We start from the raw sequence: 27,631 nt of genomic DNA, 5'->3' as shown, positions 1-27,631 counted from the left end.
CCCAACCGATGTTTGTTTCAGTTAAGGTTATATGGGTCACGTAAAGCTGTATAGATTGTTGTTTGCTTGCCTTTTCCGCCCCATCCATATCTCCTAGAACAATCCCTTTTCCAATTGTCCAGAGACCCTTAATCCAGCTCCAGATCCCTAATAGGATCGCTGGTATTAACGCCAGGACAGTAATGCCAGCTGTCGAGGAGCCCCCCTAGTGGCCGAGAAGGAAATAAAGAAAGCGAGACACTGAATGGTTCTAGGCAGTGTGATGGGATTTACTCTTAGAAACAGTCACGAGGAGTGGACTTGGACCTTCACACAGTCTTTTATCCTGCGAGAAAGGGACTCCAGTTGGCGGTCTTTCACTCTCTCTGCATGTATGTATGGCAGGTTCGGACTCTTGATTTGACCTGTGTGTGTGTGTGTGTGTGTAACTGGAACAAGGAGTTGACACCATGCCCCTGGGTGCCATGTGGAGCCGGGTGAAGAATGTATGCCAGCAGAATGGCCTCCTCATCCTGTCTGTGCTGGCCGTGGTGGTCGGCTGCCTGCTGGGATTCTTCCTGCGTTCCAAACACCTCTCTGAACAGGTTGGTCTTCTCTTCAAGAGTTCTCTTTCTTCCTATCTGTAAACCCTTGGTAAGGTTGAGTAAATTTGTCTAGAAATAACTCGCACCAGTAAGGAAATAATAAAAAGGCATTCGTGATGGAAAATCCAGTTGAAAGCATCATCTCATGTATTTTCCAACTGGACTGCTCCGAGTCTTCCTGTTTGGTTAGTGCTTTTAAATTTTGATACCAAGCAGAAACTGTCAAATATACAGACATTCCTTCAACAGCCAACAGATGAGACAGGGACGGTTGTCTATCTCCATCTTTAAATGCAGGACTTTGGCATTTGTTCCTACTCTACAGCCAAAAACTGATCACAAACTGATATAAAAAAAAAACAACAACAACAACAAAAAAAACATGGTTTAACGCCTTAACAGTGTGACTTCAGAGCACTTTATTACTAGCAGGCATACGTTTCTTCTTCACCTTTAAAGTATTATATCAGGCTCTGAATAAATCAACATTTGCAGTGATGTTTTATCCTGGCACTCTTGTCATTCCTACACTTTCTGTGCAATGAAGTGATGGAATCTCATCCATTTCTGAAGTCAGGAACTGGGAGTCAGAGAGGCGGCGTGTTGGATTGAAGTGCTGGATTGATTTACGCAATCGACAGTAGCGTTCGAGATACACCATACCACACCTCCACCATACCACCTACATCTGAACAAATGAGAGATTTAGCGAAGGGTCTGTTTTCAGCTGTGGAGGATTTCTCACTGCCGCCCTTTTTGGAAAAGGGAATAGTGTAGGAGGACGCACTGCTAAAGAACACAAAGACGACCCGTGTTTGCTACTAATGGGCAGCTACTGCAGAGCAAGACATGCCCCTAGGGGTGGGGCAAAAACATTCTAGAGAGTTCTAGAGAGATTTAATTGGACAAATGCAAGACTAGGCCAGAATGAGTCATCAAAAAAGTAAGCATTTTCCCCCTAGATGAAAAAATGTAAATATATAAAATTAAAACCATAAATTGTTTTTAAATTGGTGTCCATAACACTAAAGTACAAAAAAAAAAAAACACATCTGAAACACCCATTTTCATTTCAGGGGCACTTTAAATATAATACCATGCCTGATTTTGGTAAATGGTGCACTTATATAGCGCTTTTCTCCAAAGCGCTTTACACTGTGTCTCATTCACCCATTCACACTCACACACCAATGGTAGCAGAGCTGCCATGCAAGGCATTAACTTGCCATTGGGAGCAACTTGGGGTTCAGTGTGTTGCCCAAGGATACTTCGGTATGTGGAGTCATATGGGCCGGGAATTGAATGGCCAACCCTACCATTAGAGGACAACCCGTTCTACCACCTGAACCACTGTCCTATTGGACAGCAGATCCAACATGGCTGTCTTTAAGAAAAGGAGCTTTGTTTATATAAAATACTTTTCTCTTATTACAATTTCTACATATCTTCCATGTTCTGTTTCGGTAGGAGGTGAAGTACTTCCAGTTCCCCGGAGAGCTGCTCATGAGGATGCTGAAGATGCTCATCCTGCCTCTTGTTGTCTCCAGGTATGAGCACATTGATTTTTTTTTTTCTGCCAGAAGGTTTTGTTGCTTGTTTAGAGGACTATCTATTGGAATAATGAATAATGTCCACCATACCAGAAACAACAACAACAACAACAACAACAGAACAATATAGCTGCAAACAGTAATTGGTGGGCCCAAACACCAAGAGTGCAGCAAGGTCTGTTTCAAGAGACAGTATTATGATGTAGGAAGAGCTAAAAGAAAAAGTGCATCAAGAGGTTTTAGAACAAAGAAGACACAGTGCTCCAACTAGAGGGATGCTGAAAAGCATCAATTTTTTTCTGTTTGAAATGGAATTTGGGGGAAGGACATACTGATCAAGTGGCTATTTTCTGGCTTTCAAGCAGTTTCTGTTAAAGAGCAGTGAAGAATGTAGCTTTTCTAAAGATCAGCGGCATTCACAGAGGTAAAGGAAGTGAGATTGATCAAGTGGCATGTGGAGACTAGTGACCAATTGTGCCTTAGATATACAGCACATTCCATCTAAAGTAAATTGAACACTTCCTATTTTTGGTGGGGTTTTCTTGTATTACTATTTATATATATATATAAAAAAAGAATGACTCTTTATACAGTGGCAAAGTATACACATAAAACAGGGTCCAGGATGAGCTCGGCTGTGGCGGTGGAAACTCAACAGTTAAAGCAATAGTTTGGTTTCTGACACTGTTCTTTTAAAAATGGGGAGGGGGGAAAAAAGTCAATGGTGGACGAAACAGTCCCATGTTTCGGCTGGAAAACCTAACTGAACAGGTTAAAAAGTGTTAGCTAACGTAAATGTAATAACTAAGGAAACACTAAGGGACACGAACGTGTATCATGATTAGTATTCTCTTCTGACAAAGTTCCTAATGGAGCACGTTCGGTCAGCACAATCTCAGGGAGATGTTAGCGATGTTGTTTCAAGTATGAGCTGTGACGTTCTCTCCTCACGTCACTCATAAAAAGTTATTCGTCGAGTCTGGTTAGTCTCACGATTTTATATATATTTTATTATTATTAATTTTTAGATAAATGGAAAACTGGATAAATATGTCGTCATTTTTACCCATTTTGAGTACAGCTTTTCCAATAGTGTTTTCTTTTTAATCAAATCTAACGCTTGTTGGTTTCTCGAGGAGACTCGAGCAGGAATTTTTCAGGATTAGTGTAATGCTCCTGTGGAGGAGACGTACACGGGAGTAAAGCTCCAGATGGTCCAAAACTCCATCAGAATCAGACGCTCTTGGACTTAATCCCATCTCACCAAGACACAATCACATACACATACACAGTCGCACTATTTGTACTGTATGCCTGCTGAACTCACTAGGACTGAAAGGCACAGATGATACGCCGTATCATAAATATTAAAACCACTACAGTGAGGTCTGTTCTCCCCGTTCTCTGACTGATTTTGAAGTGCACTCACATTTAGGTCTCATATGTATAGACTATATTTGTAAGCGATTGCATAAAATCAGAACAGTGATACGCCAGGCATCTTGAGAAATGAGGCATTTTCAAGCTGATCTCTGTTCCCGATGTTACAGATATTCTTTGGGGGGGGGGGGGGTTGGCTTCTCGAAAACTAAAGATCAATGCCACATCTAGTCTGAATCCACCCACTGATATCATGCTGTTATCATTTTGAAATTTGGCCAATCTCACAACAGATTTTTTGTTTGGTTTTTTTTTGTTTTTTTTGTATTAAATAATTTTTTTTTTTTTACAGAAACTCCTTTGTCCTGAAGACTTTCCCATTTTGGAAAACTTATGACTGCTACAAAGCATTGACACTGGAGACTCCTTCCATAAGTGTTAAATGAAAATGTCCTCACAGAAAACCTCACCATATATTGATAAATCAGCTGTTACTACAGCAATTATAACGTATTAGAACAAGCGCATTAATATAAACCTGTGATTTACAGCTGCGTTAATATCACAGCTGTTGTTAGTTTCAATTTTAGTTTTAGCAGTCTTAGTTTCTCGTTTTTACAAGAAATGAAACCTGACCCTTAAAACCTCACCACGAGTGACAGTCAAATTTCTGACTCCTTGCTCTTAGTTTGATGTCCGGTCTGGCAGCGTTGGATGCTAAATGCTCGAGCCGCCTGGGCATAATGACCATCTCGTACTACCTGTGGACCACCTTCGTGGCTGTCGTGGTGGGAATCGTCCTGGTGATCATCATCCACCCAGGTGGCGCAGCGCAGAAGGAGGACTCGGAGGACAGCGGCAAGCCAATCATGAGCTCTGCGGACGCTCTGCTTGACCTCATCCGGTAAGAACACAGCACTTTTTGTGTCTTTTGAGCTTACCCGTGACCAAACCTCTGCAACACACTCCCCACCAATTAAAATTTTGGTAACACGATGCATTTACGGTTTCAGAGAATTTGCACGCGGCGATCAAAAATGACAAGTAACCCTTTTAAAGTTCTAGGTTATTATTGAGTAATCTTAATATTGAAGCATCTAGTACGTACTTATGTATATGCGGCAGAGATGAACAAGTCTGGAACCACCACTGGCAGTTAAACGGTTAGAAAGAATCTTCCATATTGTGATGTTGATGTAGTGCCTCAATCGATTTCCAGAGTAATTGCCATTGGACAGGTCAGATCCCCAGACTGACTGACCGCCAGTGTTGGGCTCTTGAGCGAAACTCTTTATTCTGCCAAATAACTAAATGCAATGTAATTCCAATTGATTACTTGCCAAGCTCCAATATGTCCCAATGGTAACTGCTCTACTTTTAAAAGATCAAGGATTTTCATTCCAAACAACGTTGACTGCAGATTCATAGATTCCACAGATTCATCGATTCAGTCGTTGCAGCTGATTGAATTACCCTTTTGTGGAGCTGAACTAGATGTACTATACTTCAAAGCAAAAACGATCAAGTGTGTTGATAAAGTGTTGAGCCACCAAAACCACTTTAAATGGACACCACTACGTCCACAAAACAAAAAAACGGAAATTATAAAAATCATACAGCATGAGCAGTACAGTGATTTCTAGGTTTTGAAAGTTGCGTAGTGGCCACTAGGAGTCAGTGTGGTTTGATGAGGTTAATAATACTTCTGACTTTTTTTTTTTTCAGAAGCCATCAACAAATGTTTCCATACCTCCCCTTCACGTCCACCAATTCCAGTTCGTTCGAATATAAGCAGCGTGAAACCAATTTGGATCAAATAGGAAATGAACCAAGTGTATCAGTTTTAGTCTGATTTCCTTTTAGCTAAGTGTGAATTTTACAATCGACTGGATCTGCTAGGATTGTGGTTTGCTTCACAATGTTCCTAGAAGGTTTAGAAAATGCTATGTAAAAAAACGTCTGCAGAACACCCAGAAAGTCCTACAAAGCGAATGTTTTTTAGGACCGAAGGTTCCCCCAGTAAACGTAATGTTCAGAACACATTCTGCTCTCTTTAAATTGTTAGCTGTTACACCCAGTGAAATCTACATATTAATCCATAACCATGCAAACACTGTCTCTAGTGAATCTGTTTGCTAACACTGAGCTAATTAGCTGGAGAAAGAAGGTAGCAAGGGGACAAGTCTGTCTTTAACCTGTATCTGCCACAGGGTCAGTAGGTCACTAGTGCAGTCTGTCAGCAGGACAAGATATTAGACCAAGAGCTGTGACAGGACCTAATTTCTGTTCACCGGAGCCATTTGGCCTTGAAGAAATGTCGACTTTCACAGGACGGCTATTTGGAAAATTGTGACAAAGGATGGAATGAAGGCATTTTGGAATGTACAGAAAAAGGCACTTTTGATGGCCATCGTTTAGGAAAACACTGTTGCACAATCAAATTTTGACGGTAGTGCCATTAGTGCAATCTGTGAGGCAAATCGCAGGTAAAATACTGCTTATGTTATTCCTAAACATCTGTAATTTAGCATATTGTCTTTCTCTCCACTAGCAACATGTTTCCTGCAAACCTGGTCCAAGCTACTTTTCAACAGGTGAGATGTGACCTTTGCAGCTTTGGAGCACAATGCAATGCATCCCTGAGTCGTTCTTTAATAGGTTTCAGATACCTAACTGTTATCTCTCTCCTTGGTCTTGACAGTACCGCAGCAGGAGTATCCCCATCTTTAAGCCAAAGCCCACCGTGAGCCAAGACCTGATGGAGTCCAACACCAGGCGCAATTTTATCTACGACATCCAGGACGACAACGGCACTGACATCCAGAGCTTCTCTCTGGACTTAACGCCGCCTCCAGACGTGGTGTTAAGGACGCTGCCCGGTACCAGCGACGGCATGAACGTCCTGGGGATCGTCATCTTTTCAGCTACCATGGGTGAGTTCATGTCTTTGGCTTCTCTTGGGACTCTTGAGTCCAAGGAATCATCCCTAGTCATCATTCATTGTCTTTTTTTTTCCTGTGGTCTGATGGATCTGCGCATTCTAGATTGACAAGAGTGGCCTTTAAGAGCTTAAAGAAGTGATTACCCTGGACAAGTGTGCAGAATAAGAGCACTCAGGTGACCTTAGTAACTGACATTTGTGAAGCATGAATTATAGTGCCTGATGTTAAAAAAAACATCTCTTCTTTCACACACTCGTACAGAAAATGATTTTAGCCAAAGCTAGTAAGACGGATAATCCAACTCAGGTATACAGCAGTGGAAACATGAAATTTACATCTTACATTTATTCAACTGAGCTGAGCAGATTAAGGTTAAGGTCCTTGCTCAAAAGGACCCCAACAGTGGCAGCTTGGCTGGGATTTGAACTCTCAACCTTCCAATCAGTAGCCCAGAGCCTTAACTGTTGAGCCACCACTGGCCAATCCAAATGGATTAATTCTTATGTAAATTTACATGCTGCATGTACTAAACCATTTATCTTCTGAAAGTGTTTTTTCCTGAACATGGTTGTGGTAGATCTGTAGCTTGTCCCATAAGCACTGGATATCAAATATCAGAATATAGTACAGTGGCATTTACAAGCCATGTTATCATTTCACTGAAATACATTGTTGGGGCCTTGCTGTGTTCTTAAGAAGTTTGAAATGATGTCTGTGAGCATGCAAGTAGAATCTGCATCATCAACATTCCTTGGACAATGGATGTTAAAATGTGTTCCTTCCAACATGTAATCATACTGTCCTTTAAACAAGCACAGCTCAGGTAATATCATGAGTTAATACATTTTAATACAACAGAATTGAGAAACTGTTCATATAAATGGAATATAAAGGCACCATGTTGATAGCATTCATGCGGATTTATTTTTCCAGGAATTATGCTGGGAAGAATGGGACCCAACGGCAGTGCGCTGGTCAACTTCTGCCAGAGTTTAAATGAAGCAGTGCTGAAAATTGTAGCCATCGTTATCTGGTACATCATTCTCCAGCACCTTTGATGGGAACTCCATAAATAATACCACCTCATGCCACATTTTCTATATCATATTGTTCAGGCAACAAGTGATTTTTCTTCTCTAGCTGTACATTATCTATGTATATGTGTTATTATCTCGTAGGTATTTTCCATTTGGGATCGTCTTCCTGGTGGCTGGCAAGATCTTGGAGATGGACGACCCCTCTGCAATGGGGAAGAAATTGGGTTTCTATGCAATCACCGTGGTTATCGGGCTGATCGTCCATGGTCTCTTCATCCTGCCCGCCATGTACTTCTTTATCACCAAGAAGAGTCCAATTGTTTACATCCGAGGCATCCTGCAGGCTCTGCTCATCTCACTGGCCACTTCATCCAGGTGAAAACCCGATCTCCACCAAGGAAGGGCTTTCAGGGGTTTATTTCCATACATATTGTAAATATTGCTAAGAACTGAAACTAATCACCCTCAGAACCAATCCTGCCAGACTTCCACCAGTGTCTTAAAGAGTTCCTGTCAGTTTTAATCCACTCTTCCAATGACTGGGTTCGATTCAGGTGATGTTCAATTTCTGTGTTACCTGCTGTTCCGAACAATTCCACATTTCTACAGGATTGTGGTCCAGCGATTTTGCTAGACAGTGTTCCCTTGGACACATTGAACAAGTCACAAACAGATTTGGATGTGTTTGTGGCCATTTTAGGGCGTGGGAGTGTTAATTAGATCCTATTCCTGCCCACTCCCAACCTCTCTCAAAAGAAATGTTTCCTTCCCACCGTCGCGTCGGGCTTGCTCATTAAGAACAAATATAAATCTATATCTTGATTTCTGTAAAGCTGCTTTGTGACAATGTCCCATCGTTAAAAGCGATATATGAATAAAATTTAACTGAATTGAGGTGAATAATTTAATGCTCCTCCTTCACTTCAGCTCTGCCACGCTGCCCATCACCTTTAAGTGCCTCCTGGAGAACAACCATATCGACCGACGCATCATCCGCTTTGTCTTACCTGTTGGAGCCACCATCAACATGGACGGTACAGCACTCTACGAGGCCGTGGCAGCCATCTTCATCGCTCAGGTCAACAACTATGAGCTGGACTTTGGTCAGATCATCACCATCAGGTATGCAACAAAGTAAAAAATCTTATGAAGCAAACATTATTTCTTTTGTGTAGGTTTTTTGAGGACACCACACAATCACATGCGTATGAACACGGAGTTGAACCTAACGAATCTCTCGAACATAGACTTTGATTTGTCTTCCAGCATCACAGCTACCGCAGCGAGTATCGGCGCAGCGGGAATTCCTCAAGCTGGCTTGGTAACCATGGTGATTGTATTAACCTCAGTGGGGCTTCCTACTGACGACATCACATTAATCATCGCCGTGGATTGGGCCCTGTAAGTCCCCATACTCGTCTCCGTATGTACTTGCAGAACATCCAAAAAGAAAAGAAAACACTTCTGAACTTGCGATATTTGTCATCATCAGCCAATGTATTTCACGTATAACCTAAAAGTCTGGGTCAAAGATTCTGACTGGAAAATATACTTGTGTGTATTTCAGGGACCGTTTCAGGACGATGGTGAACGTGATGGGAGACGCACTGGCCACGGGAATCATGGCACACATATGCAGGAAAGACTTTATGAAGGAGGGCGAAGAGGTAAATGTCTCAGTTTATGAAGCTTAGCGATCATTCAGGTCTTCAAACTGTGTAGTGCCACTATGACCACCATGAATCTCATTTAAAGTCCCAGTGGGAAATATGATAATCTTTGTATGATATGATGGAAAGGTGGTAATTTGAACATTTGGCGAAGATTGGATTAAAAATAGAAATGTGACACAAACAGAATTCTAAACAATCCAGATTCAATGAATATGCAAATTCCTACAAAGAACTTGTCCTTGTTGACATGTATGACATGTATGTATCTCAGATTCCTCTGATCTGTGAAACCAAGCCCATGATAAGCATCCAACAGATGACATCCTACCAGAGCAACGGCTGCTTCCGACCTCCTCCGGCACGCCCCGGAAAGCCTGAACATCTCTCCCCAGATGTGGCTCGCCTTGTACAGCTGGAAGAAGGCATCAAGCCAGAGAGGAAGCATAAGAAGTCCACACACCATTTCAAGAGGAAAAACCAGGACCAAGACCGAGATCGAGACCACTGTACTATCGACATGAACGGCCTCGAAACCAAAGTCTAGACTCATTCAGATCTCGTTGGCCTAAGAGGAACGAGCAAGGAACAAGTGCTGTACGTGGTGTTCTGTCACTCGCCGTTCAAAATCCTTCTACTGACTGGCCGCCGATGGCTAGTGAAGGTTTGTACGCGTGTACAAATGTGGACCATATGTGGACAGGTTTGAAAGGAAAACGAAATGATCTGGTCCTACCTCTGGAACTTTCTATAGTTGCTCCTTACCAACACCCAGAATGTGTCACGGGTTCATTCAGCTTGTTACAGCAACCCACGCTGGGTAAAAGAATAAAGTGATCTACGACAGTCAACATGGATATAATATTAATGATAAACAGACTGTTAGAACACGCTACTTTGTACTGTTCTATCCTGGGCAAGTCATTTGCTCTCATGTTTTGTAATTGCCATTAGGGTTACGATTTCAATTTTTAAAACGTAGAACGTTACGAAGGACCTTAAAAATACTACATCCTGAACAAAATGCATGCCACATATAATAGTTCAATAATTTGAAGGGATTTTATTTATTGTAAGTCCAGTTTTGTGGAATACTGTTCAATTGGGAGGATGGATGCGTTGATAATAAAGCGGTTTTATACCTTGCAGGTTATTTTGTTCAGTGAATTGGTCAGAAGGTGTTGATTACACGGAGACGTGTATGGTAGACACAACATACACGGTGTGAAGTTTTTTGATTTTCTGTGAGTAGATGGTTTTGTTTATTATTTATGGAAGGAGTCTCCAGTGTCAATGCTTCTGTCTTAATTATAGGTAACACCACAATCATTCGCTTTTTTAAAATATATATATCTTCTTAAAAATGGAAGAAGCTGAAAAGAATAAACAGCTGTACAAATACTAAAATACTAAATCTCTCACTTTGAATCATAATCACATGAGATTAAACATAATTCAGTCAAGAAACAGACCATGGAAAGACAACAACAGATGGTGAGGGAGTTACGAGGGGAAATGCATCCACTTAACGCCAACTGAGAGTGAGCGAGAGGTATGCAAATAAATTACCACCCAAATAAGAGCTAGGTATTGTACATTTCCTAAAACAAAACAAAAATAAAACAAAACAAAAAAACCATGAAAAGTCCTTGAATCTACTTTGGCTGGCAAAGTTCACCCAAGTTAGTTCGGTAGCTAGCTAGCTAACTTTTCATCTCCTTGGTGAATCATGACAATATTTGTTACTATCATGGATTTATATGTTTTAACATTATTTATTTTTCCAATAGAAATGTAATCAGTTATTCTACGCTCACGAGATTCTATATACTACGTTTACGAAATAAAGACGCAAACACTGGAGTGACGACTCCTTGGGTAAGCAGACAACCAACCATACGTTTGATTTTTGGCCTTTAATTAATATTTACACATGTGTCTTTCACATGAAAAGGACCATTTTGTTAGAAGAAATCTTTATTAAAAATGAGCTTTTTCATAATCTGCATATACAATTAACAGTGCAATGACGAGCTCTCACACCCATATGAAATGGGCAGATAATATTCTAGCCATTTAACTAACAATTTCCGGGTGATCTTGACCATTTAGAACTATTTCACAATCCCCGATTCATCTTTCCACACTAGGAAGATCTTATATGGTTCAGCATGATCGAGCTTCTCTAAAATTGAGAGATTGAATGTAATGATTATTCTCCGCATTTGAGGCACGTTATGTGGTGTAGTGTAAGTCTGTAATGTAATAAACCAGTAAAGAAATGTGAGACCATCATCGGAGCCATTTGAGTTAATCGTTCATCGTTTAACATAGTTCCCGAAAGCTTATTTAGAGTTCCTCTTATAATGCTGCAAGAGGTAGTAATGTTAATCTGAAGTGCCCACTATAATACATGTTGAATTTTGTAATCGTATATATCGAATGCTCAGTGTCGCGGCCACGAATTCCACACTTAGGTCTGGGAATTTTAGACCGAATTCTTCACAGTTTGGCTTTGCCTGGTGTCAGCTGGAGGCTCTGGAGCTTCATCGCCATTCCCATATTCCCAGTAATCTTCAGCTTGCCTTGGAAGAAGGCCTTTGGAATGAGAATGAAGTGGGAGAAAGAGTTGGAGGTCATCTCTGTATCATATCACACTCTCACAACAACAGTGTAGTTTAAGTGTACAGTGTAATCTTGTAGTTTAAGGCAGATCAAATAAAAAAATGCACACAATTTACCTCTTGTCACGCCAGGCGTACTTAATTAAATATTGGCTTGACTTTATTTATTTATTTTTTTTATCTGTGCTGCAGCCACTTGATTGGCTGACTGAACAAGCGGGTGTTCCTAATAAGCTGAACATTGAGTCAATATGTCCAAGGGAAAAATTGTGTACATTTATTTATTTATTGATTGGTCAAACTATATTTACTTTTGTTCTACTACGTAATTATTTTGTCGTAACTCACAGTTTGTGGATTCAGTTTCCCGGTCATCAGTTCGATGAGGTCAGCGTCGGACATCATGATCGTGCAGTCTGATTTTTTCCCTGGGGGAAACGGGCGACACAGTTCAAGTTGATAAAATTCAAATAAAAATAAATACAGGGAAAACATGGAGTGGGTGACATGACAAAAATAGATCAGGACGTTTTAAAAAGACTACCTTCAAAATATTTAAAAATTGAAAATTGCAATATCACAAGTGTCTTGTGACATAATTTCTCTCAGTATGTTATATCCTAATTAAAATCATTCTTAAAGAAAGGTGGAAAAATAAAATCAAGCAAGATCCTCTGCAAGATCCTCTGAGCTCGGGTATCACGATGCCCCCAAAATGAGCCAACACACATTTGTTTTCTCGTAACCATCTGCTTTCCGCTCAGATCAGATGCAAATCCCTGTAATTAAGAAAAACAAAACGAAAAACCAAACAAAACAAAACAAAACAAAAGAAACCACTGACAGACCTGCGTCATTGTTCACCAAGCCTTTCCCGTTTTTCACATCCACCACCCACAGAGCTTCTTTTCCATCCGGGCCGTCCTTCACTTTAAAAGTGAAAACGCCACCGATTTTTTTAACGTATGCTTCTCCTTCCTGCGTGGAAACCACACGCACAATATAACAGAAAACGTAAAACCCAACCCTGAAAAAACGCGAACGTGTCTCGTTACCTACCTCCTGCAGAACCTTCTCGATTTCTTTAAAAACCGCATGAGATTTGAAGCCCTCCAGTCCACTGACAGCGCTGGTGGGAACTGCAGCGATCTGAGACCTGAGGGGGTGTGGGTTGGGGAGTATTAATGCACAAAATAACGTTCCAGATTGTAAACCGGGGGTTACGAATAAAGTCCAAGGTCCTAGAGGTGCAATATGACTGTAATAAGTCCTGACAGATTATTAATTCAGCAACGTGAATGTCAGAATGTATGTATTTATAAAAATAAATAAATAAATAGATAAATAGATAGATCTTTCATCTGCTAATTATTATTCAGTTAATTATACGATTTCTCATAGCATCTGGTTGCACCAGAACGTCTTTAGGGTTTTAAATGTGTGTGCAGCGGGGAGGGGGTTATTTGTAAATAACTTTGCAAAAGATTTTTCCTTGCATTTCAATATCATGGTTATTTTGGCTATGGTTATAACATTGCAGTTAAATCTATTTCAGTTCCAGGTTGTGGAAAAGTCCAGGGATTGTGTGTTACTACTGTACGAGTAGATAAACCAGTTTAGCTGCAAGTAATCCTTCTAAAACAAAGATTAATAGTAGCGAGCGTGTGATCTCTCACCTTGCTTCTTGAGTGAATCCCATCCTGTATAGCGTGACCACTACAGCTCCGCCAAGGCCGATGTTGTGCTGCAGGGCGACCTTCGCTCCTGGGACCTGCCTTTTCCCCGCCTCACCTCTTAACTGCCAGCACAGCTCTGCACACTGTGCCAGACCTGAGCAATCGAACACAGCGCACGGTTAAAGCCTCAACAACCTGAGACAGACCTCAGCAATCAAATCTTGCAGCCCATGTTAAAAAAAAAAAATCAGGTCAGAGAATCAAAGTGCCAAAGTCGTTAAACGGACGGACGAGATCACCCCAGCAAGACCAAAGTACCCTATGTACTCTGTAACACGATGGGTGCATTCAAACAAATGCACTTTACACACTTAAACACACAAACGGAGGAATCTGGAGATATTTATCAAATACAAATTATACGTAGTAACGTATTACATTACGAGCAGTTTAGATTGAAAGGCACATTCTATACCATTTGGGGGAAATAACTATCACGGATGTTCTGTTTAACGTGTTGAATTTTGTGTTACTCCTGACATATGTCCGGGTTGCCAGATCTGTATTTAGAACCTAAATACAGTAGATCCATCACTAAAGTCTCTAAAATGCTCTAATAATTAGTTTTCTCCTAAATAAAAAATATTTATGAGAATGAATAAAAAAAAAAACAATAACCAGAAAGCAAAAAATCCAACACATTGTAGAAACTTGGCGTGTAATTAGAGAGAAAATTAGGCGTTTTATATATTATAAAGGAATAAAAGTAAAGGATTATGTTCTATATCCAGGCGTATGTTTCCCCCGCAGCAGGTGTTTCGCTTGAGCCTATTAACACCCACTTTGCTCGATTCTTAACACGTTACGTTGCATCACTTAATTCCCTCATAGTAAGCTTCTCCTTCTGTACCAGGGACATACCAGTTCCCCTCTCAACATTAAATAATAAACAATTATATTATGTAAAAGCCATTTGAATTCAAACCCTTTTCATAATATTGGCAGTGTTTTATATTCTTATCGCTAGTTTTCAAATCGATTGAGAGGGAATGTGTCGGTAAGCACTAGCTACTCAAGCTTGTTAAACCTCCAGACATGCAAGTGACCTTGTTATATCGTATGCATGTTATATAGTCAGTAAAGGCACGGTGCCAAACAGACAGAGACAGCAGAAAATTAAAGATAAACTGAAGAAGGAGGAAGTGAAAGGGTGAGTTAATATGTTAATACAGATAGTTGCAAAAATAAAAAAGCTTCATATGTTTACAAAGAGTGAGCGTCGGTGTTACACAATACATATGCTAATTACCCTAAGATCATTAAAATCTCAATTTATCTTTTTAAAATGAAATTTAGAAGGCAAAAATTACAAGCTTTGAGACTAAAAAGACAAGCAAGCACTGCTGCGGTTTTATGGAAATCAAGAGTGCTGCTGCCAAATATACATTTAATTTTGAAATAAATAGTTTTACTGACTTTTACAGTAAGTGACATACATGCCGTGTGTCACTACATTTGTGGACAGTAATACTGTCGTTTCTTTTTATTTCAATTTTCTACAAATTCAATTTTCTTTTAAAGATTTTTAAAAGTTGGCGTTTTGTTGTAATTATTTCTATGAATGTAAAAATAAAATATCGTTAGGTTATGTTAGTAGTGTCATTCTCATATTCATTACTGTGACCACACACAGTCTGTTTACAGCTTCTGCCAGGGTGATAAGAATATGCAGTTAAATTAAAGTTAGTTTTTTGGTGATGTGATTATAGTTCTTTCTTTTTTTTTTTACATTTGAGCCCCTGCCCCTGAGGAACTCTCTGCAGCCACACCTGTAGCGCCGAGCGGGTGTCCCTTCGAAATGAGCCCTCCGCTCGGGTTAACCACCCACTTGCCTCCGTACGTGTTGTCTCCTCTGTCTATCAGCTCTCCGGCTTTACCTGTGAGTGGACAAGAAAGCGACATGCAAAAGACTTAATCTTTAATTAATATATTTATTTTCCAGCAGTAATGAACTAAAACCAGTTAAACAAATCGCTAATATATAAATTCTGGTGAGGAAATTATATAACTCTGCCATTTCGCGGAAAATATAATAAATGCTAGATATGTGCCGTTTAAGCAACCAAGACTACATTGTCAATAAATGATAAAATTTGTAAATCACAAACCTGATGTTTTTATGAGAACTAAAAAAAAAAGAAAAAAGAAAAAAAAAGAAAAAAGAAGAAGAAATACCTTCAGGACAAAGACCGAGCGCTTCGTACGTGATGAGCTCGTTGGCTGAGAAACAGTCATGCAGCTCGATGACGTCAACGTCCGCCGGATTCAGGCCTGCCGACATGAGGCACTTTTTAGTAGCAAGGCGCGTCATGTCATAGCCGACCTGAAGAGTGGAGTAGTATAAATTTAAAATAAAGAAATAATGAAATAAATAATCATTTTTAAACTGTTAGAAGAAGTGTGTGATCGCTTAATTTAAAAAAAAAAAAAAGAATAAAAAAAAGACTGTAGCTTGAAACAATGACACCATCAGAGCAAAAAAAAACCCGCGTCCGATTTAAAACAAACTTTAAAAAATAAACATACGAGTGCAAACAAGGAATCTGCTTCAGCTGTATTAATGCAAGCTCTGCCCACATGTAGCTTATTTGCATATCATATGCATATACCATGCCTCCCCCCATTTAATCATTCTACACATCTAATTACCATGAAGCACGTCCTGATTTATAAAGTGAACCGTAAAAGGAAAACATTCAGTTAACTATCGAGGGCAGAGGAATCGTGTTTCATGCAAATGATATGCAGATGAAGGGAAATTGGGCGTGCTGTATGATATGTAAATAAGGTGTAGGTGTTCACTCTGTGTGGAGCTGCTTTATTTATTATGAAAAAACTTTTTTTTTTTTTTTTTGCTCCTAAATTTAGCTCCCTTGTCCTCCACAAACCATCTTGATGCAGCTGTTCTCCTCGAATGTTGTTGAGAGATCAGTGACCATCTCCTGAGCGATGATCTCCACGGCTTTGGCCTCCAGACCGTGCTTCCTCACAAAGCCCTCGCTGGCTAGCACTGCTGCTCCTGCTCCGTCGGACGTAGGGCTTAACACACGCACACATTACAAGATGTTCTTACCTGGAACAGATTAAGTCCTAAGCTGTATGAGCCCTAAGAAAGCTACTTACCAGCACTGAAGAAGTGTGAGGAACTCAAAAACCTTACGGGATTTAATCACCTGCTCCAGACTGTACTCGTCCTGGAACTGAGAATACCTGGGAGGACGTGTGGAGAGAGATTATAACATATATAATGAAAGAAATGCCCCCTTTTTTTTTTTTAACCAAAGGCAAAATAACTCAGCATGGTAAACACTATCTGTAATGGATGCCTTTATCTCTAATTGCATGGGAGGGGTTTGTCTAACATACGGGTTGTTGGTCGAGTGCTTGTGATTCTTCCAGGCAATTTTGGCAAAGTGTTCCGGCTTGGTTCCTACAACATACGGACAACACGCACCCATGTCACGAGTCTAAAGCTTTTTGCCTTTTCCAATTGCGAAAAGATTTCCTGATTTCACGTCTTACCATACTTCTCCATGTGCTCTCTCCCGGCGTTGCCAAACATCTGAGGTGCTGCCGGAGCTGCAGCCATGCCATATCGGTTGATCATCACCTCCATGTGTTTGTCCATAGGGTTGGTTCTGTCCATGTACTGTTTAAAAAAAACAAAACACAGTTCTACTTCACTTTTATTCAACATACCATTATAATGACAATACATTCCTAGACCAAGAAATCATAAATGGCCACCCTTTCAGGGCAGAAAGATTGGTTTCCTTGTTTGTTTAACCCTCCATGTCGTCTCATGAATGTGTAGCTACAGCTTCTGTTCTTTCACCTTAGAGGACAAGGAGCCTCTTTCCATCTTCTCAAAACCCAAAGCGAGCACACAATCAGCCAAACCTGTAAAGACATGCAGGGTTTTATAGAACGCAATCAAGAATATTCTGGATCATGTACATATATACATATTAGGTAATATGGGTAATACATACAGCCCCACAATCCTTTTGAGAACACTCAGAAATTGAATAATTGAAACGCTGAGATAGAACGGATTCTACAATTTCCAGAGTTTAGGACGTTTGTAAAATAAGTTCTAGTCAGATCAAACGTATTATTAATACCGAGATAACATGCCATGTCTCATACCTCCCTGGACGAGCTGTCGGGCCACGAAGAGCGCTGTGGAACCCGTGGAACAGTTGTTATTGACGTTGATGATAGGGATTCCCGACAGTCCCAGCCCGTGGTATATAGCACGCTGTCCGCAGGTAGAGTCGCCTGTCGGGAAGAAACACAGTACCAAGCAAAACGTTAGGTTTAATATCATAATTGGAGTATTTGACTAATCCCAACAGGCAATGACGCCGCTATAAAGAAATGAAAAGAGTGTACCATAGACATAACCCACGCAGGCCTGCTCAACTGCAGAATATGGCACTCCTGCGTCAGCCAATGCTTTCTCTCCTAAAAACAGATAAAGTGAAGTCAATAAAGATGTTGATTTATACAGGTTAAATCATTGGGTGGGGAACTAAAATCATACCTGCTTCTTTGGCCATTTCTGGATAATCTCCATCTCTCGCACCTGGCTTATCAAACTGCAAATATAAGAGAGAGAGAGGATGAGACTTGATTTACTGTACTGACGGAAGGAAAAGAAACAAGGTAATAGAAACAAGAATTTTTTTTTTTTTAAAGTAACAGTCATTCTGCATAAGTATGTTACACATTCTATGTTCTCTCTTTATTTCTGTGTAAGTGTGGGTTTCCTCCAGGTTCTCCGGTTTCCTCCCATGTCTTAGAAACATTGCTAGGATCCGTATTGGTGAATCTAAACTGCACCTAGGGCGCGTTAAAGTGTGCAAATGGTGGACTGGCGACCCGTCCTGGGTGTGTCCCGGTCAAAATCCACGATTCTCCACGGCCATTTTTTTTTACACCAAAATGGGTCGTTTTGGGCTGAAAAAAATGTTATGAAAGAGAAGGAAAGTCTACGTTTGACTGTTGTTGGGCGAGTTTTAAAATTAGTCTGCGGTTCTGCTTTCAAGTCAGGTGAATAAAACAATGACTTTGGGTTTGGGGTGAGACCTGACAACCCTGTCCACCACCACCACCACCACCATCATCATCATCATCCTCCTCCTCCTCCTCCTCCTGACCAGGATAATGAAGATGAAGGAATGAATGATATCATAGTAACTGGGAAACACTGATGTGCCAATGAACTATGAACTCTATGAACTCTCACCTACTATAGCATTGATTGTGTAAGAGCAAGCTTGAACTCTACGCAGATTAAAGTTATTGCAAATCAAATATGAGATCTTATAAAATGTAGCTAGAATATTTAATGTGTATAGGCTATGAGGGGGTGGAAATAAGTCAAAAACATTATGCAGATTTTTTTTTTTTTTTTGTAGAATCCAACAACTGTCAAATTATCAGTGTTATCTAGGCAAATAATACTTTTAAAAAGATATGTAATTGCTTGACAGCTCACTGATAAGCTTCCTAAGACTGGCTAGAAAATATGTCGTGTAGTTACATAGTTTAAATTACATTTATAAATCTTTCAAACAAGTCAAATTGTGACAGTCAAACCAAACCAAGCTAAAACCCTAGCAAGCTAGCATGTCGCATACGGGTAACTAAACAGACGTTTGTTAGATTAGTTAGCTTATTTAAAAATAAACAATTCAGCACCATTTGTTTTACCTTTGTCATCCCCACCCCAACAACAAACACTCTGTTCTTTACGGGAGCCATTTTCCTGAAAGTGCACTTGACTAAACCTGACAGCAACAAGCCGACTCTACAACTGTAGTGGCACAGAGCTGGGAGTCGATTCCGAAGAATCGATTCTCTCTCTAATCTAGACAGCGGGAGTCGACTCGGATAAATCCATTCCACACGGTGATTTTGATGTTGATTTTGTTTTTACGTCCATGTACCAGCCTAATACATTTAGTTAAAGGAAAAACTCCACCCTGAGTAACATTAAACATGCTTATATTGAAATGTTTGTGGTGTTTGTAGTGATTCTGGTGCTGATTTGATGGTTGGTGCTTTATTTCTGTTATTCCTGTGAGAAGTTAGCAGTGTGTGTAGGGATGACGTCACACCGTTTACTGCTAGCAAACTTAAAATGGCGCTTGAATAGGAGAGAAAAAAATTGTAACCTCAAAAATAAAATAATATATAAGTCAGGATTTACTGTTAGCTCCTAAAAACAAACAGGCAAGAGCTTCTTTTCTCACTTCCTGCATTTTCCAGTGCGTCGTATTCATGAGAAATCCAGCACAGACCAACACTTGTACAAATGCTGAACTTAGAGTCCCAGAATGCAATGCGGCTATACTGTACGACACGCCACTTAGATAGTCAGCGATTTACAAGATGGCGAACCCAATGGTGTTGACAGTGGTATTGAGCGTACAGATGAGGACGTGAGAAACCGGGACACGGTAAAGGACTAAAGCGCCGCTGCATCATTCTCTTTAGGTAGAGATGAAGCAGGGGAAAATGCTACCTTGAACTCCTGTTACAACTGTTATAATTACAATGTAAGCCCACTTGAATATCACTACAATGTTACAATTACAAATTGGAAACTTTTCCAGGGCGCTGACTTTCCGAGACGGGGGTGTGTTGGTAACAAACAGTAATGGCGGTTGCTAACATGAACGTGACGACCTACAGCAGATGGTGGGATTTAAGTGGTCATTTTGCATGTTTGACATGTGACATTTTTTCTGGTTCCAGGTTGTTGGAAGAAACCAAGCATATTGTTGCATTGTATCTAGTTTTGGAACTCTTGCCCTGACATTACCTAAATATCCAAATTAGTGTAATAGTGAAAACAAAAAATCTAACATGATGAAGACTCTTTTGGACTCTACATCAAGACTCAAGTAAAATATTGTCCTTTACACAGAACAGAGACTGAGTTTATGCTACCAAATGAACCAAAGAGCAATTCTTACAAATCATAACTTTATTTAAGTGCAGACCTGCATCTCCAAGGAACTGGTCATCTTTTATGCAGTGAATGTTCTTGCCTGTTCCCCCCAAACACATCCATTTACAATTTCAACAACAACAATTAAAGTATTTTTGTTGAATTTTATGAATGTTCCTTGTATAAAGTCTCTTTTTCTTTGTTGGATCTCCAGCCACAACATTTGTGCTCCATCTCCAATGCTCTCAACACTTGATAAACTGATGTGTGACTTCATAGATGCCCACTGACTCGCCAGCTTTCTCGTCATAGTCTGTCCAGTCCTAAAACAGAACGGTTGGTTATTCTGCACGGTCTACTGGATGTTCTTAACAAGTGCAAAGTACAAACTCTGACTTACTTTCTCCTGAAGGTTGATTTCAGGGAACTGGGTGGTCGTCTCTGCGCCCTTAGCCGCAAATCCAGCCTGAGAAGAAATCAGCGTGGAGATAAATCTTGGTCTGGACTTGGATATTGGGGGGGGGGGGGGTTCGTTCTCACCTGAGGTTGGAAGTCGACCGGCTCGAGGCCTCGACACTCAAACTGCACCATCGTCTTGAACCGCTCACTGTCCTCCACCTTAATGAAGCAACTGGGATAGACTCGAACCACCCTTCAACTCTTGACTTATCATTCATGAAGTATTTATGAACCACTATCAATTAGTCAATAGCTACAGCAATACTAAAAGGAATAGATTGTACAGTTGAGTGCATCTTTTTGCATCTCTCTTGATTTCTGGGTGAAAAACAGGTGTGTTTTAACTTACGTTGTACGGCGTGATGGTGTCCTTCAGGATATCTGTGGGAGAAATCCATCGTGTACACGTCACCGCGTGGCGTTTATTTACACCTGTATTTCACCACCTGTTTTCTTTTCAGTGCTCCTGGTCAGAGGTGATTTTTGAGTAAACATCATAGTTTCGCTGAACACCTGATGTCAGATCGCTAGATTGATTCCCCAAACAAAATCCAAACACACAGGATCTTTTTATGATTATTTTAATTTTGTTAACGTGTGAAAGATTTGCCGTTGCCTCCAATAGAATTCTCACCTGTAAGGTGACTTGTATATGGCGACAATGTTGGCCCTGACCCCTTTCTTTTACATGGACTAGAGGCATGGCCTCAGATAACAATGCAGTTCCAAGTTCATTTGAATATTTCTTCTTTTTTTCTCCTTTTATTTATAAAGTCAAGGTGTGTGTGTGTTTACCTATTGAGTTTTCCCGGGAGCACAGTTTACACTTCTGAACCATACTGGCACTGCCTCGGCCTCCTTTCAGCGGCATACTGTCCTGAGGAAAATCTTTGTATCAGTAATTAATAAATACATACAATTCCTGCTACACACAGACTGCTAATAATAATAATAATAATAACAATTAATAAATAAATAATTTAATAATACATCATTTATAATTACCAGCAATGTGATATACTGCCATTTGTCTGAGATCTCACCACAATTCCCACACTTCAGCTACAAAAAAAGACAAAACAAAACAAATCAATATAATAATTTCGTACTGAACAACTAACTTTTCTTTAACGCTGCTGACATGCGGGTTGAATCCTAAACCAATTCACACTCCCTGTATATGTTCACTTCTTACCGTAAGAATGAACGGCGTTCTAGCGCCTACCTAGTGCACTATTTATATTAAGGCATTTGCTATTCATCCACACCAGCACTACAGCTAGCTAGCAGCATGCCTCGCTAGGAATTACGAATGCCGAGGTGAATTAAAACAACGACAAAGACGGTGTGCTATACTTGGATATCTTTAGCTAAATTTGTATTTAGCCTTAAAGCTAATTATATTTATTTTTAGCTAGCTAACGTTACCTTTAAATACCAGCGGAAGTCGTCTCCGTCTGGTCTAACATTTGTAACGTTCTCCAGCGTCGCTTTAAACTGCAAACCGAATTTCTAAAGAAAAAGTAAATATATCAGTTTAATAAGAATATTTAATAAAAACTAGCCACACGCGTTAAAAAAAAATCAAAAGGGGCGAAAACGAGCGGACCTACCCCCATGTTGACGTTCAGAGCGTCATGCTAGTCAACCTGCGTAAATAGCGTTAGCGTCCTCAAGCAATCTACGTAAACGGTATTGTTTGTTTTGTGTGCTTTTGCGTATACGTGCTACTCATCAATTCAGCCATTTCATACACGTCGGTATTGCGTGCAGTGAGCGCCCTATAGCGGCCATGACAGGAACAACACCCACCGCTGGCGCAATACTAATACGCCCCATGTGCACTGTATACGGTATAAAACATAAGCTATTTCACCCTACGTAGTGCACTAAACGTCCAACACGTCACCGTTTGGTATGCGGCCATTGATAATGGCGCTGGAAGAAGGAAAAAAACGCACAATACAATATAGTTGTCAAATCATTAGATTTTTTTTTTATTTCTGTTTGTTTCATTACAGTTGTCAGAGAAATTGGCACATAAAAAGTTATCTGGCGAAAATCCTCACACATAAACTAATATCAAAAGTAAAAAACAAAAACGAGTTGTCTAACTTTCTAGTGGTCTAACTAGCTGCTAATTCAAGTACTTGAGAGGATGCATGAAGATGCAGACCAATTGAACTCCCTGACCATCACACTGAGTTTTAAAGCACATGTCGTATAGAACACGGCATTTTATTTAACTGTTGAGCCGAGAGTACGTGTTGCATTCTACCTTTAAAGTCTTTGCTAGTAGGAGCAGCCATGTTTTATAAACACTCCATCTTGTAATTCTCCGATATAGAAGGTCTTCACAAAAAGTTCAGTATAAATCCATCAGTAAACCAAATACCTACACTAGAGTCAGAAAACTTAACCCCACATACACGCCTTATAAAGGGTGGGGATGTACGTAAACACTTTTGGCATTTAGGATAAACCTCTTCCTGAGTTCTGACTTCAAGTTTTGAAAGGCCTCACTCCCTCACTCTCTCTCACTCTCTCTCTCACTCTCTCTCTCACTCTCTCACACACACCCACACACACCTGGCTCTTCAACCATAGCATTCCGACACCTGGAGTGTTTTTTGTTTAAGTCTGAGCCAGGACATAAGCACCGTTTAATTTCTACAGACAAGAACCATGATGATGATGACGATGATGAACAGAAAGCACTCCAAACCGCAAATATATGAAAAGGTGAAAGCAAAAAAAAAAAAAAAAAAAATCTCGTATCAGCCAGCTGAAGCGGCTCTGCCTTTCCGTGCAACGAAAGGGCGCTGAATGTCATTCCACAATTTCGACCCTGTCCTGCGCAGGAGGAGGGACGTCGTGAGGTCAGTGCGGTCTGCTGGACTCGGACGAACGCCTCTGTCGGGGAGTCACGTGACCGTTCACGTGGCCGTTCTGCCGTTTGCTGAAGCCGCCATTGAGGATGTCCTGAATGTGCTGCACGATCAGGTTTATCGCAACTGCAAAACGAATGAACTGTTTCATACGCAGCATTAAAAAGATATGTGAACATTCCCACCGACTCTTTTCTTTCCGGTATTCTGAGGTTGTTTTTTTTGCTGAAAGAACTAATCCAAAACAAATATATCCAAAAGGCATCAACAGCTATTTTAGTCGTAAACGAGTAGGTTTACGACAAAAATATTCTCATATTCTCGCTTTTGTCCTAAACAGACTCACCGAAGTTGTCGGCTCCACGTGGGATGATGACGTCCGCATACTTCTTTGTCTGGGGAAGGAAGGAAAAAATAAAAGAAAAAAAAATAAAAGAAAAACGAGAACAACAAAAAAAAACACGATATCTTAAAACAGGCAAGCGTAGACAGAAATACGCGAGCGGAGACGGAAAAGAAAGCTGGTACTCACTGGAAGACAGAATTCCTCGAAAGCCGGCTTTACAAAAGTGATGTACTGGGACAGGACCTGCTCCAGCTCGCGTCCTCTCTCGTTGATGTCTCGCAGTACTAACACAAAAACACACACACACACACACACACACACACACACACACACACACACACACAGAGAGAGAGAGAGAGAGCTTTAGATGAAACCTCTGCATAAACACTGCATTGTGAAAATCCAAACCAGAGTTCTTCTAAGCGTCTCAGACGTGTACCTCTGCGCGAGAGCCGCGTGTCTGGATCCGTGTCCACGAACAGCTTCATCTGGAACAGGTCGCGGATCTCCTGCGAGTAGAACATGAGGATGCCCTCGAACAGAACCACGTCGGCCGGGTATAGCGTCACAAACTCGTCCTTCCTGTTACAGTCACAGCAGAAGCGAGCCAGGCTGTAAATAAGTCCAGAATCTCGTACGTGCATACAGTGCACCAGAAAAAGTCGTTCAGGGATTCATGCTTTGATGAAAGGAGTATGGAAGAATTCTCACCAGGACCATGGAAATAGTCAAAATAAAGAAAGACGCATGAAGTCAAGAAAAATGGTGAAAATGTGAAGGATGAACAAATTAACCATGAACGCTAAGCTCAACTCATCCAACCTACCTGGAATGCGTGACAAAGTCGTAAACCGGGATGTGAACCGTCTTCCCCTGAATGATGTCATGAAGCGTCTTTAAGATCAGCTCGTTGTCAAAAGCGTCTGGACAAAGAAGGTGTTTAAATTTTTTTTTTAAATAAATACAAATAAATGTTGTGTCAAACATATCCAAACTAGCAGGCAGACATGCATGCACGATACACTCTGACTGATACACATCGTTTATTACCCGGATGATCGAAGTTGAACTGTCCTTTGACTGCCTTGGCTTTCTGTTCAGGAGTGAGCGCCTTGTAGAAACTGTCCTGGCTCAGGGTGGCGACCTGACGCTGCCGATGATCGATCTTATTCTGCCCCAGCATCTCCATGATCTTGGCGCATACCGACGACTGCAGAGAGAAAAGAGACCAGCTGGTCATGTGACCAATCTTTCTTTATCAAGAAAGTAATCCGGTTTAGAAAATACACACACGTTCAATGTTGACCTTAAAACATTTCAGACACTTCCCTGTGCTCCAGTGGTAAAAACCAGGCATTTATAAGCATTTCTTTGGGCAATCCGTGTGCTACTCTTACGGCATCCGAGTGTTTGGTACAATTTTGTTACCGAAATTATACTTTCTTTACAGCAAAAAGACATATTTCACATTTATTGCAAAAGTCCTAAATACTTATAAATAATCAATGTGCTGACAGAATTTGGAATTTATTTCTGAACATATCCAGGTACTTGAAAACAAATAGTAATGGTAATTTTACAATATATTTATATATGGTTATATAAGTTAACATAACAAAAAAAAGGTTTTGGTAACGTTTATATTGAATTATATTATAATTACACCTCCACCATAACATCGACGGGAGTGGAGGAGTTGCTGTCATTTTTCCAGCTAAATGAGATCATCGTCGCACATTACCGACGTCTTCATGTAAACAAGAGCAGGACGGGAACTTCCAACGCGCTTTTCCCCTCCTGGGTTTGAGATGCTTGGTTTGAGATGCTTCCAAAAGAACTCGGAACAGATTAAAAATACGTGTGAATGCGCCAAAGTGGATACCTTGGAACTTTTCTTAAATTTGAGTAATTACATTTGGTGAAACCCAATCAAGCTGACCACATTGTTGTAACACTGGTTGTAAATAGTTTTTTTAACAACATTTTTGATAATATAAAAGCAGCTAGTTAGAAGAATTTTTTTAATAATAATAATAATAATAAAAACATTAGGCAGTTGCTTGTACTTGGCCACGTGTTGGGAAATGCGCTCATCCCACGAATAGAAGTCGCGCAACGATGACGTGTGTAGACAAAGGGAGGGGAAACCTACGCGCCGCCAACATCCAGTTAACTGGAAATTCCGATAATTAGCGGAATTGTTTGCTTGTTTTTGTTCCTTAATCCGATGTAAAATATGTTTACTTAATACGTTATAACGGCACAGGTACGTTTATGCAAACACAGTCATAATATAATTAGTAATAAACTTAAAATAAAAGCCACGCGGCCGGAGCGCACGTCCATTCGCATCCTAAATGGCTACAAAGGAATTTGGTTAATTTAGAGAGAAATAAATAAATAATTGAGTACTAAAAGGTGAACATGGGAACCTTTCCACTGGCTGTGCCTCCAGAAACCCCAATAATAAATGGCTGTCTGATAGCATTGCCGTTTTCCTCCTGGTCCTGAAGTCGGCGTTCACTGTCTCCAGCCATTTCCGAGTGCAGGTCCAATCCCAAACCTCTCCCAGCTCCCTGTGTACGTGCACTAAAGTGTGAGATAAAAGAACCCAACTCAACACCCCATTTCAGATTGAAGCCAAAGCCCTCCCTCTTTACCATCGCAGCCCAAATCTCAAATACACCTCTAGTGCACTATGTAGGGCATAAACCCTGACTGTTTCAACCCCTACCTAATGCACTTGCGTAGGAAACAAGGAGCAATTTGGTATTCAGACATACGGCTTTTTTTTATTAATGTACCTAAAGTTTGTATTAAAGGGATATTAATAATAATAATAATAGTCATCATCATTGCCATCAAGGGGTGGTTAAGCAATACAAAATGGGTTTGTTTTGAAAAAAAAGAAAAATTTTAAACATACAAATGTAAAAGATTACTCACACGACACTACTTTTTTAAATTAAAAAAATGTAAATGTACGTTTAATTTTAATATAATTTCTTCTTTAGCTTCTCTGAAGTTATAAATTATTAAGTTATAAGTTATAAATACGTTTTCAGGAAAGAATGTTATTTATTCGTTTTATTGTATGCATTTTAATTATAAACGTTTATTAATGATGATTAATTAACATATTGAATGTATCAGATTATATATTTATATGCTGTTTCGAAAAAAAAATCCAAACCAAAAATTAGTCATATAATTTTAAATAACATTTTGCACATTTTAAATCAGAAAGAATTCTCCCCAATAATTAATAAATAAATAAATAAATAAATAAATAAATAAATAAGCAAACTGACGAATAAATAAGTGAAGGCATTATCCAATTGAAAACAAATTTATGTATTAATTAATTCACTAAACAAAATATTGTATATGTGGTAAGTTGACATATATTATAAAATATAACTGTCTATAAATTTCAAACAAAAAATTAAGACTA

The 27,631-nt window shown here is 40.0% G+C and overlaps 4 protein-coding genes across 8 annotated transcripts; 1 reads left to right on the top strand and 3 right to left on the bottom strand.

Annotated features, from left to right (window-relative positions):
* The first annotated feature begins 273 nt into the window (after positions 1-273).
* slc1a7a (solute carrier family 1 member 7a) lies at positions 274-10,059 on the top strand. The gene is given in 11 exon segments (XM_053628487.1): positions 274-584; positions 2,052-2,131; positions 4,203-4,418; positions 6,066-6,210; positions 6,213-6,447; positions 7,390-7,489; positions 7,635-7,868; positions 8,421-8,615; positions 8,760-8,894; positions 9,061-9,160; positions 9,438-10,059. Coding segments are annotated over 11 exon segments (1,848 nt in total). The 5' UTR covers positions 274-449; the 3' UTR covers positions 9,711-10,059.
* A 1,005-nt stretch (positions 10,060-11,064) lies between these two features.
* scp2a (sterol carrier protein 2a) lies at positions 11,065-19,375 on the bottom strand. Its single transcript, XM_053628474.1, has 16 exons — positions 19,242-19,375; positions 18,070-18,124; positions 17,919-17,990; positions 17,673-17,804; positions 17,359-17,423; positions 17,046-17,172; positions 16,890-16,953; positions 16,647-16,733; positions 16,412-16,562; positions 15,699-15,846; positions 15,293-15,400; positions 13,464-13,617; positions 12,847-12,943; positions 12,636-12,765; positions 12,136-12,215; positions 11,065-11,761 (listed from the first exon to the last, which is right to left on the bottom strand). Exons 1-16 carry the CDS (start codon positions 19,290-19,292, stop codon positions 11,666-11,668), a joined length of 1,617 nt encoding a protein of 538 aa, XP_053484449.1. The 5' UTR covers positions 19,293-19,375; the 3' UTR covers positions 11,065-11,665.
* A 1,127-nt stretch (positions 19,376-20,502) lies between these two features.
* On the bottom strand, positions 20,503-22,670 carry czib (CXXC motif containing zinc binding protein). Of its 5 annotated transcripts, none has more exons than XM_053628481.1 (8): positions 22,557-22,670; positions 22,372-22,455; positions 21,949-22,005; positions 21,739-21,820; positions 21,293-21,324; positions 21,025-21,149; positions 20,885-20,950; positions 20,503-20,807 (listed from the first exon to the last, which is right to left on the bottom strand). In XM_053628481.1, the coding sequence occupies exons 1-8, from the start codon at positions 22,560-22,562 to the stop codon at positions 20,564-20,566; spliced, it is 696 nt and encodes a 231-aa protein (XP_053484456.1). In that variant the 5' UTR covers positions 22,563-22,670; the 3' UTR covers positions 20,503-20,563. The 5 variants fall into 5 exon arrangements, with proteins under 5 accessions (XP_053484456.1, XP_053484460.1, XP_053484458.1 ...); XM_053628485.1 differs by having other exon boundaries at positions 21,025-21,102; positions 22,557-22,667; XM_053628483.1 differs by lacking the exon at positions 22,557-22,670 and having other exon boundaries at positions 21,739-21,815; positions 22,372-22,545.
* Positions 22,671-23,242: 572 nt separating this feature from the next.
* Positions 23,243-27,099, bottom strand: uck2b (uridine-cytidine kinase 2b). The gene is made up of 7 exons (XM_053628477.1): positions 26,610-27,099; positions 25,228-25,387; positions 25,004-25,100; positions 24,617-24,759; positions 24,364-24,461; positions 24,178-24,226; positions 23,243-23,957 (listed from the first exon to the last, which is right to left on the bottom strand). Exons 1-7 carry the CDS (start codon positions 26,838-26,840, stop codon positions 23,824-23,826), a joined length of 912 nt encoding a protein of 303 aa, XP_053484452.1. The 5' UTR covers positions 26,841-27,099; the 3' UTR covers positions 23,243-23,823.
* Between the last annotated feature and the right edge of the window lie 532 nt (positions 27,100-27,631).

This window comes from Ictalurus furcatus, chromosome 7, assembly GCF_023375685.1.
Source record: "Ictalurus furcatus strain D&B chromosome 7, Billie_1.0, whole genome shotgun sequence".
Classification (NCBI taxonomy): Eukaryota; Metazoa; Chordata; class Actinopteri; order Siluriformes; family Ictaluridae; genus Ictalurus; species Ictalurus furcatus.
This window is presented reverse-complemented; position numbering and strand designations above follow the sequence as displayed.